The sequence below is a fragment of the Gadus chalcogrammus genome, chromosome 11 (assembly GCF_026213295.1).
Source record: "Gadus chalcogrammus isolate NIFS_2021 chromosome 11, NIFS_Gcha_1.0, whole genome shotgun sequence".
NCBI lineage: Eukaryota > Metazoa > Chordata > Actinopteri > Gadiformes > Gadidae > Gadus > Gadus chalcogrammus.
The window spans coordinates 19,374,429-19,387,852 of record NC_079422.1 but is presented as its reverse complement, the minus strand read 5'-3'; the positions used below and the strand labels follow the sequence as shown (position 1 = coordinate 19,387,852).

General features: G+C 50.4%; 1 protein-coding gene across 1 annotated transcript in view; it reads right to left on the bottom strand.

Annotated features, from left to right (window-relative positions):
- Positions 1 to 13,424, bottom strand: part of LOC130392234 (growth factor receptor-bound protein 10-like) — a 70,157-nt gene that overhangs the window by 37,517 nt on the left and 19,216 nt on the right. Inside the window, 5 exon segments of the mRNA XM_056602702.1 lie at positions 2,672 to 2,701; positions 2,703 to 2,811; positions 6,458 to 6,534; positions 6,537 to 6,799; positions 12,064 to 12,164. Of these exon segments, the coding sequence (XP_056458677.1) occupies positions 2,672 to 2,701; positions 2,703 to 2,811; positions 6,458 to 6,534; positions 6,537 to 6,799; positions 12,064 to 12,164 (580 nt within the window).

The window sequence follows — 13,424 nt, the reverse complement described above, 5'->3', positions numbered from 1 at the left end:
CTTACGGTCACTGCCTTTAAAGTTTCCAACAGGGAGGAAGGCAGAGGGCCGAGACATGATGCCTCATTCCATCTCCATTACTATCAACACTACTATTCATTATTAATGTGTGCCTTTTAAAGCTTTTATTGCGACGAGGTGCCATTACCCTTCATGTTAAAGCTAAGATTCAGTGAAACCAGAGAAAACGTGGTCAAAGGCCGGTGATCGGATACTTTTATTGTGACATTTTCTTGGGTTGTGATCATGGAAATAAGATACTTGGGTTTTGTTTCCTGTTCAGCCCCTTGAGAAGACCGTGGCATTGTTTCAGGTAAGCCTAGGTCACAGCCAGTATTAACACTATGCTAGATCCCTGCGTTTTCGTATTATTGGAGTAAGTCTTTTTTGCTTTTTATGAATACTGAGAATGGGTTAATCTAGCGATTCTTAGTGCTGGGCACTTGGTGTCCTATGAAAATCCTTACTGTACTGATGACAGCAATATATTGTACTTAATACTGTACTGGAGCAGCGATTTAAAATGTACTTATTGTAAGCGCTTTGGAATAAATTGTCTTGCTAAATGCCCCTAAATCTAAATCTAAATGTTCTCCATATCATATATATTTCTTTACTTTATTAAAAACTAAATCCGGTTTCCTCAACTTCTGCACAACTTCTACCAGAGCGCCCAACATGTAAACCAAACGCTTTCGGGCGTTCAGCTTTGAAGGCCGAGAACCGAGGTAAGTGTTCAAACCACGACACAGCTTCAGCACGGGGGACTCTTCCGCTTGCCAGCATGCAATGCCTTCCCTGAACGAAACTACAAACGCTCAAACGCACGCCCGTGATCCTCCAGATCACCCTTTAACTGGCTCCATTTACGTAACAGTAACTGGAAGCCCCTGGTAAATTACAGCCGCCACCGCCAGAGCGTCCCCTTTGATGGCCGAAGGTAAACAGTAACCCGATCGCCCGGTACCCCGGCAGATTTATCGGGTAATTGACGGCCCCCCGCGTCCGAACCATACTAGTTTAGTCTCTGCGTCGCGGGGGGACTGCGACTGCGACTGCGTGTGGCAGCGGCGCGGACCGAACCCAAAGTTGGCAGTCTATGATCACACAGTGTCAGAGCTATAACTGTCACCCCGTGGTGGATCACAGCCAGGGAGCGGGGGCTGAATTTATGGGATGAAGTCTGCCCTTGTGTTCCTGTAAACGGGGGGTATTACTGTAACCCGCGCTGGCCCGCATATGAGGGCCATTAAGTGTTTTTGATGTGCTGTTGCAGGAACGCTCCCTTCCAGGAATCAACACAGCGGCCATGTTTATGCACCGATGAATACCGGGGGGACGAGCTTCCGTGTATGTACGCACACACGAGCAAACGCACACTAATACACACGCGCGCGCACACACACACACGCAACCACACACACAAAGACACACATCCTTCCCGTACCCGCCAAGCCCAGAGAGCCGGTAAACTGTTGCGGACACACACACACACAGACAGGCACATCCACACACACACGCACACACACACATACCCACACACACACACACACACACACACACACACTCACACACACACACACACACAAACAAACAGACCTTGCCGTACATGTCTAATAGCAGGGAAACGACAAACTGGTCATGGGCAGACACACGCACACGAATGCCCACACTCACACACACACACACACACACACACACAAACAGAGACACTTGCCGTTTCTTTCCAATCACCGTCCGAGAGCCGACAAAGTGTCGCGTCACATGCACGCCTACGTTCAGTCTGAGCGCCTCGGATGAGTAACTAATGTGCAGCAGATGGAAAAACAACTGAAGAATTCCTGAAGCTAATGTCCAACAGACCACTGACCGGTTTTGCAACCAAGCATCTAAAAATAGATGCTGGGGGTAGGAGGGGAGGAGGGGGGAGGGTGTACATAATGCCAGATACATGTCAATTAGTCCAGCCACTACAGGACACATGGCCGGAATTACACAAATTACAAAGTGTGTACAAATTTTGACAACTAAAGCTGTGGCTCCATCAGTACAATGCGAACGGGGAACCTGATTTTCATCACTCTCCCCGCACGATCTTGACATCATTAACATTTCTTGTTCATTTCCCCGATTCGCTTTGAATCAAAAGGGAATGTCTTACACAAACTCCCACACTCTGGAAAATGTGCTTCCTCAAAACCTCAGCCAAATCTCTCCCAGAGAGAGGAAAATACCCCGAGAACGAAACGCTTACCAGGAATTCAGTCAACAAACAGGTTTTCTGTGCTTTACCACGCATGCCTTCTGGCAGCGACCGTGTGTAGTAAGACACGGCCCCTATATGTGAAGATACATGACGGGTTCTGCTGTGTGTGTGTGTGTGTGTGTATGTGTGTGTGTGTACATGCATGCGTGTGAGTGTGTGTGAATGTAGGGGTGTATGTATGTGTGTGTGTGCGCACGTGTGTGTGTGCAAGCGTGGATGTGCGTGCGTGTGTGTGTACAACCAATAAAAAAAGTTGCCCACAACTCAACATTTTGACCCGCCCCTCCCCATGCTCATCTCCCCAGGGTTGCGTTTCCATTCCATACTCCTCAAACAAGCCCCCACATCTCCCTCCCATCATGCATTCCATCTGTGACGGGGGGGGGGGGGGGTCTCCTGACTCACAGAGGTGCCGCTGGGGGGATCCCCGGGGGGGCAGGGACCCAGGGCTGAGCACCGGGGAGCCGGCCGGGCTGCAGAGCTCCGGGAAGGGGTTGGGGATGGCGGGCAGCGAGGAGGTCCTCAGCTGCTCCTCCTGGAGCCTCCTGGGGAGAGCGGGACACACAAGGAGATCAGAGTCACCAGGAGGAGGGGACGGAGACAGGTGTTTAGTGGGGGGGGGGGGGGGGGTGGATATCTGACACACGGGTCTATACAGTACACACGCAGAAAGACACGGGATGACAAAAGTTGCAGGAATTACACACGCACGCACGCACACAGGACACATTTGAAACACACACACAGAATACATTTGAAGACACACACAGGCACACGCAACACGCATGCATACGCAGTTACGCACACCCACGTATAGAATACATTTGAACACACACACACACACACACACACACACACACATGCGTTCACAGTGCACTCACACACACACTCACAACCACCCTCAGTGCTGTCCACTACTTCTCAACGTGACATCGATGCATCTCCCAACCTGACGTTCACCCTTCAGTTGCGTTCAAACTTTGAGTTCAACTTCAAACATACAACGCACAACCCCATCGACCCAACACAGTGTCGACCGCCCGGCGTAATCAGCGCCTCAAAGCCCCTGGAGCTACGGGGGAGTGTGTGTGTGTGTGCAGGGGGGGGGGGAAGTGGAGGACAGGAAGCCTCGCGTGGAGACACGAGTAGGGATGGAGGTGGAGGAGGAAGCGTCGGCGAGCTGCCTCTGATCTCCTTCTAATGAACCACAATCTCCTCGCCGGCGGGATCCGCGGGCCCCTCCCGCTCATCCATATTACATCGGGTCTTCCTTTTGGTTCCTTCTATTCATTTTATTTCACACGTTTCGGCGGATTTCAGATGAGGCGCGTGTGTGGAGGCTCTTCAGGAAGGGGGAGGGCGCTGTGAACGGGGCAGTTGGTCATCCGATTTTGGATATGATATTAAAACCGAAGAGAGAGGAAAAAGGTTGGCAGGGAGTCACGTGAAAAGCGATGCGAGCGCCTTGAAGACGTGGCACTAGCGATTTCTCTCTCCCTCTCTCCTGTCTTCCTCTTGTCTCTCTTCTCTCTCCCTCCCATCCCTCGCATCCCTCTGCGGTCTCTTCCCGCAGATCTTCTGCTCTCGCTCCTCTGCACAAGTGCTGTCTGTATTGAAGAATCCAGTAAGTTCAAAGGGAAGAGGCCGTTGATGTTCCCCCATCCAGGCAGAGACGGGGTGATGCAGGGGTCAGCCCTGAATAATAACAAGTTCAGAGCTCGCTTCTCTCTCCTCTCCCTATGTGTGTGTGTGTGTGTGTGTGAGTGAGTGTGTGTGTGTCTTATTCATCAGTTTGGTTTAAAGCCATATGCACACAAATATAGTGCATGAAATGTATGAACACACAGGGGTTCCCGACTCCATAGCATGATGTAATGCTAATGTGTGTGCCCCTTTTTTGCATTTGAACAGCCTTTGTGTATGTGTGTGTATGTGTGTACTCACTCTGTGTTTGTGTGTGTGTGTGTTTGTGTGCCAGCGTGTGTGCGCACAGAGCATTGTGCAACCAGTGTGTGGGTGCTAGTGTGAGGGTGTATATATAAGTACGTGTGGGTGTGTGAACGCGCTTTGTGTGGGTCTGCATGTTTGTGTATGTGTGTCTGTATATATATACATTCATGAGTGTGTTTGTGTGAGTGAGTGTGTGTGTGTGTGTGTGTGCGCAGAGCATTTTGCAGCCAGTGCTGCTGCCTCTTTGTCTCCAGCTGGTAAGGCGGCCTGAGATAAAGAGACAGTGACAAGGAGAGGGTCATCCAGGGGCTACAGATAATGGCCGGCTCCAAACCGTTCCCCGAATTATCCAGCGGCAACCCATTTAACTAATAATAATTTCAAAAGGAATGAAAGTACTCAGACACTCACACCCACCAACAAGGGAATATGTGCAGCATGGTTGAAGAAAAGTAGAAAATGTGTGTATGTGTGCGTGTGTGTGTTTGTGTGGTGTGTGTGAGAGAGAGAGAGAATACGAAAGAGGGAATGAGTGTGTACTTGTGAGTGTAAGCGTGAGTGAGTGAGTGAGGTGAGTGATGAGTGAGGTGAGTGAGTGAGTGAGTGAGTGACTGTGAGTGATGTGAGTGAGTGAGTGAGTGAGGGAGTGAGTGAGTGAGTGAGTGAGTGAGTGAGTGAGTGAGTGAGTGAGTGAGTGAGTGAGTGAGTGAGTGAGAGAGAGAGAGAGAGAGAAAGAGAGACTGTGACTGTGTGTGTGTGTACCTGGCATGCTTGTGTATGTGTGTGTGTGTGTGTGTGTGCGTACGCGTGCACGCGCGTGTGAGTGTGTGTGTGTACCTGGCATGCTATGTATGTGTGTGCGCGTGTGTGTACCTGGCATGCTATGTATGTGTGTGTGTGTGTGTGTCCCTTTGGAGTTTACCCTATCCAACCTCAGAACTCGACCCTAGCTGTGTTTCAAAGTTCAGGGCTGGTGTGGGATTCTGCCCACAGTTAGGTCATGTGTTTCCACCGGCCGCGAGATCATTCGCTGGCTGTTTTAAAAGATGAATCGACTTTAATTGACACCATTAGGATAGCAGGCGTGTTTTTAGAAAGGTTAGAAATAGCTTATTTCAAATAGGTCACGTTATACTGCCGTTCAGGGCACAATAAATGACGCTTTCTTCTCTCGTTCCGGGTTTATGGATTCAGGCTGCAGACCCAGCTATTTAAATCCATGCGACAACCAGGAATGTTTAACGTCCCTCACACGGGGTTGAACAGGCGGTGAGCAAGTTTACATGTCACGAGTGAGTTCAAGTAATGGTATAAAGTTAAGCCGGGATTTCGTCAGGGAGTACGAATGAAGGAGTGCGTTTGTTGTTTGGCACGATTGATCTGCGTGCGGGGGAAGAAACAAGACACCATTTCACCACCTAGACTCAACCCACGCCCACCGGGATGGGGAGTGGGTGCCACTAGTTTTAGGTTTCTGCAACGTTAAGTGCGGGTCGACTCTTAGGTTTAGTGACGCAAATGCCACTGAATCGAGGAGCAGTAAGACCTGTTTTGAGCGCTTTGATTGTTTGCGTTTCCATCGACACAACAGGGCAGAGGGTGACTATCGATGCGTCAGCAGGGGTGTATGTGGATGACGAAGATGATGACGATGACTTTGATGACGATGGCGGCGTGTGGCTCAGGAGGTGGAGCTGGGTGGGCTGGTAACCGCAAAGTTGCTAGTTTGATCCCCGGCTCCTCCTAGCTGGAGTTGTGGAGGTGTCTCTGAGTAAGACAACCCCTACCCTAACTGCTCTAGACGAGCTGGCTTTCGCCTTGAATGGCCGACCCCGTAGTCGGGTGTGGAAATGTGTGCTGAACGGGGTGGAATGTTGGCGCGTTATTGTAAAGCGCTTTTGAGTGGCCACAGGTTAGAAAAAGCGCACTATAGGGGCTAAGTGCGTAGGGCCCGCACTATAGGCTCAGTCCTGACCTGAGTTTGATCCTGCCCGTGGTCCTTTGCTGCTTTTCCTTCCTCTCTATATCCCATACCTCCTTTCTATTTCACTGTATAATAAAGCATGAGAATGCAAAAATAAATCTAGAAAAGCGCTCTACAGATGCAGTCCATTTAATGTATTGATGATGATGATGAGGAGGAGGAGGAGGAGGAGGAGGAGGAGGAGGAGGAGGAGGAGGAGGAGGAGGAGGAGGAGGAGGAGGAGAGGGAGGAGGAGGATGGGCGTTGCGGCATCTCACCTGACGGCGAGGATGTGCATGGGCTGCGACCGCCTCAGGCTGCCCTGCGACGAATCGAGGCCGAGGGAAGAGGAGGCGAAGGCTCCGGCGAGAGGTGGGGGGGGCCGTGCCTGGCCAGGGGGGCCGCCGCCGTGGGGTGGTAGTCGTGGTGGAGGAGGGGGTGGGGCAGGGGGCCATGGTGATGCTGGTAGTGGTGGGAAGAGGAGGAGGAGGAGGAGGAGGAAGAGGTGTGGAGGAGCGGAACCAGGTCGTTGTGCTGCTGCTGGCCGCTGGACGAGGAGTAGAGGCTCTCCAGGGAGGAGTTCATGCCATTCACCAGCGCCTCCAGGTCCACGTCATCCTCTGGGAGGGGGGGAGAAGAGAAACCAGTGAGAAAGAGACACACAGAGAGAGAGGGAGAGAGGGAGAGAGAGAGAGAGAGAGAGAGAGAGAGAGAGAGAGAGAGAGAGAGAGAGAGAGATACAGAGAGAGAGAGAGAGACAGAGAGATAAAGTGCACAAGAGCGAGAGGTAGCGTGACAGTCAGGGACCGGAGAAGAAGGGGTTAAGGACTTTGAAGGAGCATGAGAAATAAAGAGAGAGAGAAAGTCACACCTCCGGGGGACAGACAGACAGACAGACAGACAGACAGACAGACAGAGAGAGACGGTAACTTTGAGACAGAGACAAGGTAAATATAAATGTGATGAAATAAAAAAAGACGAAAACCTGCTCAGGAGCAATCATGGCCCAGGCCAGGGGCCCCTGAAGCCCTTGGGGCCCCGGGAGAGCCATGGAGCCAAGGCTCAAACATATCATTACACATTAATGTACGGCGCCATGGGCTATTGTTGTGGCAACCAGCAAACAAGGGTGGATATAAAACACGGAACCGACACCCCCTCCACATTCGCAGACACACACACACACACACACAAGTATACATGCAGGCAGTCAAACGCACACACACAAATACAGACACACAAACGCATATGCACATGCAGACATGCATACAGACACACAAAGATACATATACACTTGCAGACACATATACACAAACACACAATCACATACGCACTTTCAGACACACACACAGACGCACATATACATGCAGGAACTCAAATCCACGCACACAAACACATAGTCACATGCAGACACGCACATATGCATGCACACACAGACACACAAAAACATATGCACTTGCAGACACACACACATGCACACACAGGCATGCACACACACACAACACAAATACACATACATTCACACACAAAGAAGATATCGTTATGGGAATGTAATGAGCAACAATTCTCGAAAAGCATACATTCCTGGGAGGGTTACGGACCGAACCTTAAAACCTTTGAAGCCCTTGACCCCAACCTCAACCCCACCAGGACAGTTATAAACCAGCGAGGTCACAGGCAACCAACAGTTCACACAGACAGACACACATACAGACACACACACGCACAGCGCACAAACCACGTTTACCACAAGCATGCACACACACGACAGCTAACCCTCTTCTGCCAGAGTGCTGAATCAGCAAATCCCTCTGACAGGGCATTCGTGTCTGGAGATCCCCAGGGATTAGGGTGGCAAGTGCGGACCTGCCTGCCTCAAACACTTGTTCAACGACCAGCAGAGTTCGAGGCGGGATAAGGTGTTGCACAGCATTCACTGTTCCTTTCTCTTGGAGTAGAACATTCCGGTCTTCCATTTCGTCGGGGGGTTTTACTCTGGGTGGGGGAGGTGGAGGAGGGGGCTGATATACACCTTGACAGATTTATACGCTTGAAACGCCATTTTTTCCTGACTACGATTAAGATATAAGGTTTGACCTGAGATGGGTGTAAAGTGGCCTTCAGGGGGGAACGTTTATGGCCCAGTAAACCGAGAGAGAAGATGACATCTCGGTTTCCAAGTTGCCCACGTCGGTGGGTTATTTTGGAATCACATAAAAAAATATTTCTTACTCGGGGAGGGGGGGAAACGCTACGTCGTGAATATGAGCATAGCACCGAGCACGCGCACGCCCTGTATCTGAGTCAGACCTTGGGGCTGTAGTACAGAATGTCGCCACTAGACGGAGTATAGGCTCACTCGCACATCTTGAAGATCACCAGATATAGAAGGGACTAGAGTATCAGTGACAATAAACATTTAATAAAGACCAAAGTAGAAAAAACTCAAAGCAATAATACATATGTTTTGCACAAATATTTTTCAGCAGTAGGTTAGTTTTAATTTTTTATTCAAATTTGACCACAAAATAAAAATAAATAAATTGTCTAAATGTATGATGCCTACCTATCATGTTTTCTATTCATTCGCTGAAAGCCTGACTACCGATACTAGCAACAAGCCTCACATTTCCAACAACAAAAAATCAATAAAAGAAAAACATCCCAACAATCCGATGATTTTATACAAATCAAACACACTCAGCCCCCCATTGGAACCCCCCTCCCATCCCCCCAAACACACCACTCCTTCTACCTGCACCAGACGCTATGGCTACCAGAGGTCAACGACCCTGGGTCACTGCAGTCCGTCCCCCTCCACCTCCACCCCCACCTCCCCGGCCCCTCCCTCCCGCTGCCATGCCTGGCTCCCACGCCTGCACGTCGGCCTGGAGGCGTGGCCGCCCGGCGGCTCCTAATCCCGCCGTATTAGTAGAGCCAGGTAAGCATCGTGGAGCATACTTATAGACCCTGGCCCGGGGAGCCGGAAACAGGCCCCGGCGGGCCCCTTGTCAGGGCACGCAGGCAGGACGGGAATGTACCGCGCGTACGTGCGCCACAGAGATCCCCGTCGACCCAAGACTCTGCAACGGGTTAAACACGGCCGTGTCATATCGTCGCTCGGTCCATAGGTAAAACTGACCTTGGGTCAGACAGGGCGGCTCTTGCTCAAGGTTACAGTAGGGGGGGGGCGATTTGAACCGGAAAGGTTGCCAGTTTCGATCCCCGGCTCTTCCTGGTTGAGCCGTGAGGGTGTCCCTGAGTAAGACGCCTCGCCACGACGTGAACTCCCCGTCCCTCCGTTTGTGGATCAGATACCGATGCTCTCGTCGTTTCTTCTTCTCCCATCCCCCCCCCCCCCGCCTCTACTCCCCCATCTCCCCCCCCCCCTCCATCAGCAGACAACTGTAGCATTGCCTCAGGCCTTTCAATGTGATGCTAACGTGTCCGGCTGGGTCTAAAAATAGCCCTCGCTCCCCAGCCGTGTCTGGTGGGGGGACGGGGACGGGGACGCTAATAATAAGGCCTCTGTCGACCGTAAAAATAGACCAAGCGCTGGCGGGAATCAAGACAAAAGCTGCTTTGAATGTTCCTCTCTGAGGACCCAGCGAGGAGACGGTGGATTAGAATCCGGAGCATTGTCTGGGCGACAGATCCATACAGTCGCCCGTCTGCCCGGGAATGTCGTCTGTGTGAATTCATTATGTCTGAATGTCTATGTATGAATTAATAGGGGCCCCAGGTTCTTGTCCCCCCCCACACACACACACACACACACACACACACACACACACACACACACACACACACACACACACGTGCACGGAGGCACAATGGGACGCACGGCAGAGCCTCTGTGTGCAAAAAAATCATATCGGCTTCAGGAGTTCACCGGCTGGTCAGCGTGCGGCGGACACGGCCGTCAAGCGCCCGCTTTCTTGCACGATGTGTGAATTCAGAGGTCCCTGTGGGAGCGGCACAAGCCACACACACACACCACACACACAAACACGCACAACTCACCAACACCGCACACCGAACACACGCACGACCACACATGACCATTGAGAGAGTGATACAGATGAGAATGACAGAGAGAGGAGAGAGAGAGTGATAGAAGAGAAGGTAGGAAAAGAATGATAAAAATAAATTGATAAGGGATTACATCCTTTCTGGTGCAAGTCTCCTGGTGCTTGTCACTGGGGATACGAAAATCTGTTTCTTTTGCTGTATGTATGTATGCTCAAACATACAAACAAAATTACACAAACAGCACCCACACACACTATTCACACACATACTACACAAAACGCACACACACCAAATATACACGTACAAGTACAAACAAACGCACACGCACACGCACACACGCACACACACACACACACAAATAAATACACAGATACCTACACAAACACATTCTTGTTGTGCGTGCTCATTTTTTCCTTGCTTTCTCTCTCGTCTAAAGTTCATGACCTTGGGTTGGTTATGGTGGTACTAAACCCCCCTCCCCTTACACTTTTCCCTTTCCTCAGGTATTCAGATGTTGTCTTTCAAAGCACCCTGAGAAGCCAGCAGCCCAAGTTCATTAGCCGTTCTAAAAATAGACCACAACAACAAGGCTCTGTGGTTTTTTACTCCCAGCACTGAACCGATTGCTTCAGAACAGACCCAGCGTGGGGCGCTAAACCGCTGTGCGAGACCAAAACAGTTTAATAATGTCACCCATCGAGGACTCTAACCCCGTGCACAACGGCGGCGGCAGGGAACGGAAATCAACGTCGGAATCTGACACGCTGGAACCGCTGCACGGCTTTTAACGGCGTCGGCGACGTTAAACGTTCAGGTTCCCGCACACGTTACGATAAATCTAACGCCAAGCCAAGAGATGTAGTCGTGACCGATCTGGCACTAGTAACCCAGGAAGAGGACGTCACCCTGACTGGGGACCCCGGATCAAAGACGTTTGAGGACGTTTTAACGACCTATTCACCCTGGGTTGTCTGAGAGCTGACGTAGGTGTGCTCTTCAACATCAAGCGCCGTGTGTGACACACAACCCTGCGGGGTCCTAACGCGCACCGCGAACAATCCTCAAAGTGCGTTTCGCTTTAAAACTTGTTGAAGTACCAAATCCCCCGAGCTCAGACACAGAGCGTAGCACGGGAGGGGGGGTTGGGGGGGGCGTATCCCCAAAACAAGTTCAATATTATTTCTGCTCCATTTGCTCCCCCTTTCGGAGGGGCGGGGGCGTGGGCGGTGGGGGGGGGGGAGCAGGGGGGGGGGGGGGGAGGCAGTGCCCTCTCCCCCTGACCGCTGGCGGACATTCGCCCCCCGCCCCGACCTCCCATGCTGGGACAATATTGTGCTTGATTGTCACGCTCCGTCGGTCCGGGCTCCAGGGAGCAGGGAGTCGCCGAGCGGCACAATGAGACCGCGGAGCGCTTAACCGCTTAGCCGGCCGGCCCCCGTCTGGGCGGAGGGCCCTTTGAGCTGGTGAAATGCTGCAAGTGAGACGGAGCTAGACGGGCTACATCAAACCAGGGCCAGTGTTCGATATTATACCCTTACCCCGCGACCGAATCACCCCCCCCGAACCAACCACGGCTGCACACACACACACACACACACACACCACACACACACACACACACACACACACACACACACACACACACACACACACACACACACACCTTTGCTTATTGCAATGGCATAGACACACACACACACACACACACACACACACACACACACACACACACACACACACACACACACACACACACACACACACACCTTTGCTCATGGCACAGGCATAGACCCCCACACCTAAAACACAGATCTATCGAAGTTTCGTCCAGCAACTGCGTTTTAAGACAAACCTTGATGGTGGTGAGGTGAATTCCTGTTTGGTCGACTGCTCGAGCTTGGGCCAATTAGATTGGGAGTTTGTCTGTGATTGTAGAGTGATCCACTTGTCCTTCTGAGAGAGAGAGAGAGAGAGAGAGAGAGGAGAGAGAGAGAGAGGAGAGAGAGAGAGAGAGAGAGAGAGAGAGAGAGAGAGAGGAGGAGAGGAGAGAGAGAGAGAGAGAGAGAGAGGAGGAGAGAGAGAGAGAGAGAGAGCATTAGTTACACATGTTTATTACAGTAAACATATGCACTCAGATACATTTTCCTAACAATATCTACAAACAGGAGTATCTCAGGAGTAACATCTACGAATCTCATTACTACAGGTTACTGCTCGGTCTCTTAATATGCACCCCAGCAGGTTAAGCTCCGTGACATTCTGTCTGGATATTAATCTGCAGTGAGCACGGCATATATCTTCAATCTTTAAGCCATGCCGTTGACTTCCAACTCAGCTGTAACAACAGGTGAGTGGAGATGGCGGGCGTGTGTGTGTTCGTGTGTGTGTGTGTGGTGTGTGTGTGTGTGTGTGTGTGTGTGTGTGTGTGTGTGTGTGTGTGTGTGTGTGTGTGTGTGTGTGTGTGCGCAGCGTGCATATCTATCAGGGTGCAATGCATGGGAGTCTGCATAGAGAGAAAAATCAGTACTTCTCCCTCATGTTCAAGAGTTAAATCTTTGACATAAATCACACAAACAGACACACACATTAATATAGAGAGATGAATAAACCTGAAAAAAAGAACTATAGTAGGCAATAATGATAACAGGTTGACAACAGATAATATATGATTCCTAACAGACAGAATGGTGTTCCCTTTGATGTACATTTCTTAACCTCCACTGACTCTACTGTGCTCTTTTTTATTCATGATTGAGAATCTTTTTAATCACTTCCCTCATCTATCAAGCCAGTAACAAAAAGTTAATACGCAAATAAAACAATGAGAAAACACAAGGGCGGTTGATCCCATACATCTTTAAAGGTCAAATTTGTACTTGGATTTTATCTTTCATCGTAAAACGTTATTCCTCTCTTGTGGTCCACAAAAGAGAAAAGGCAACCACAATGTGGCAGGAAATGAATAAAATAAACATGCCCCAGGGTCACATTAGAGAGCATCACAGGAAGCTGGTAGTATATGGACATGGTAATACACAGTGGTAACCCTCTTCAAGTATAAGGCTCATCTCCTCAATCTAAATGAGCCTCTACTGTTTTTGAGCATGCAAGAGGAGATAATATTTGTTACCCCGATGCACTTCAACCACCACGCACATACAACCGATAAAATGGTTTCCAGGGCATTAAAAGTTAATAACTGCTGTTTCTCTT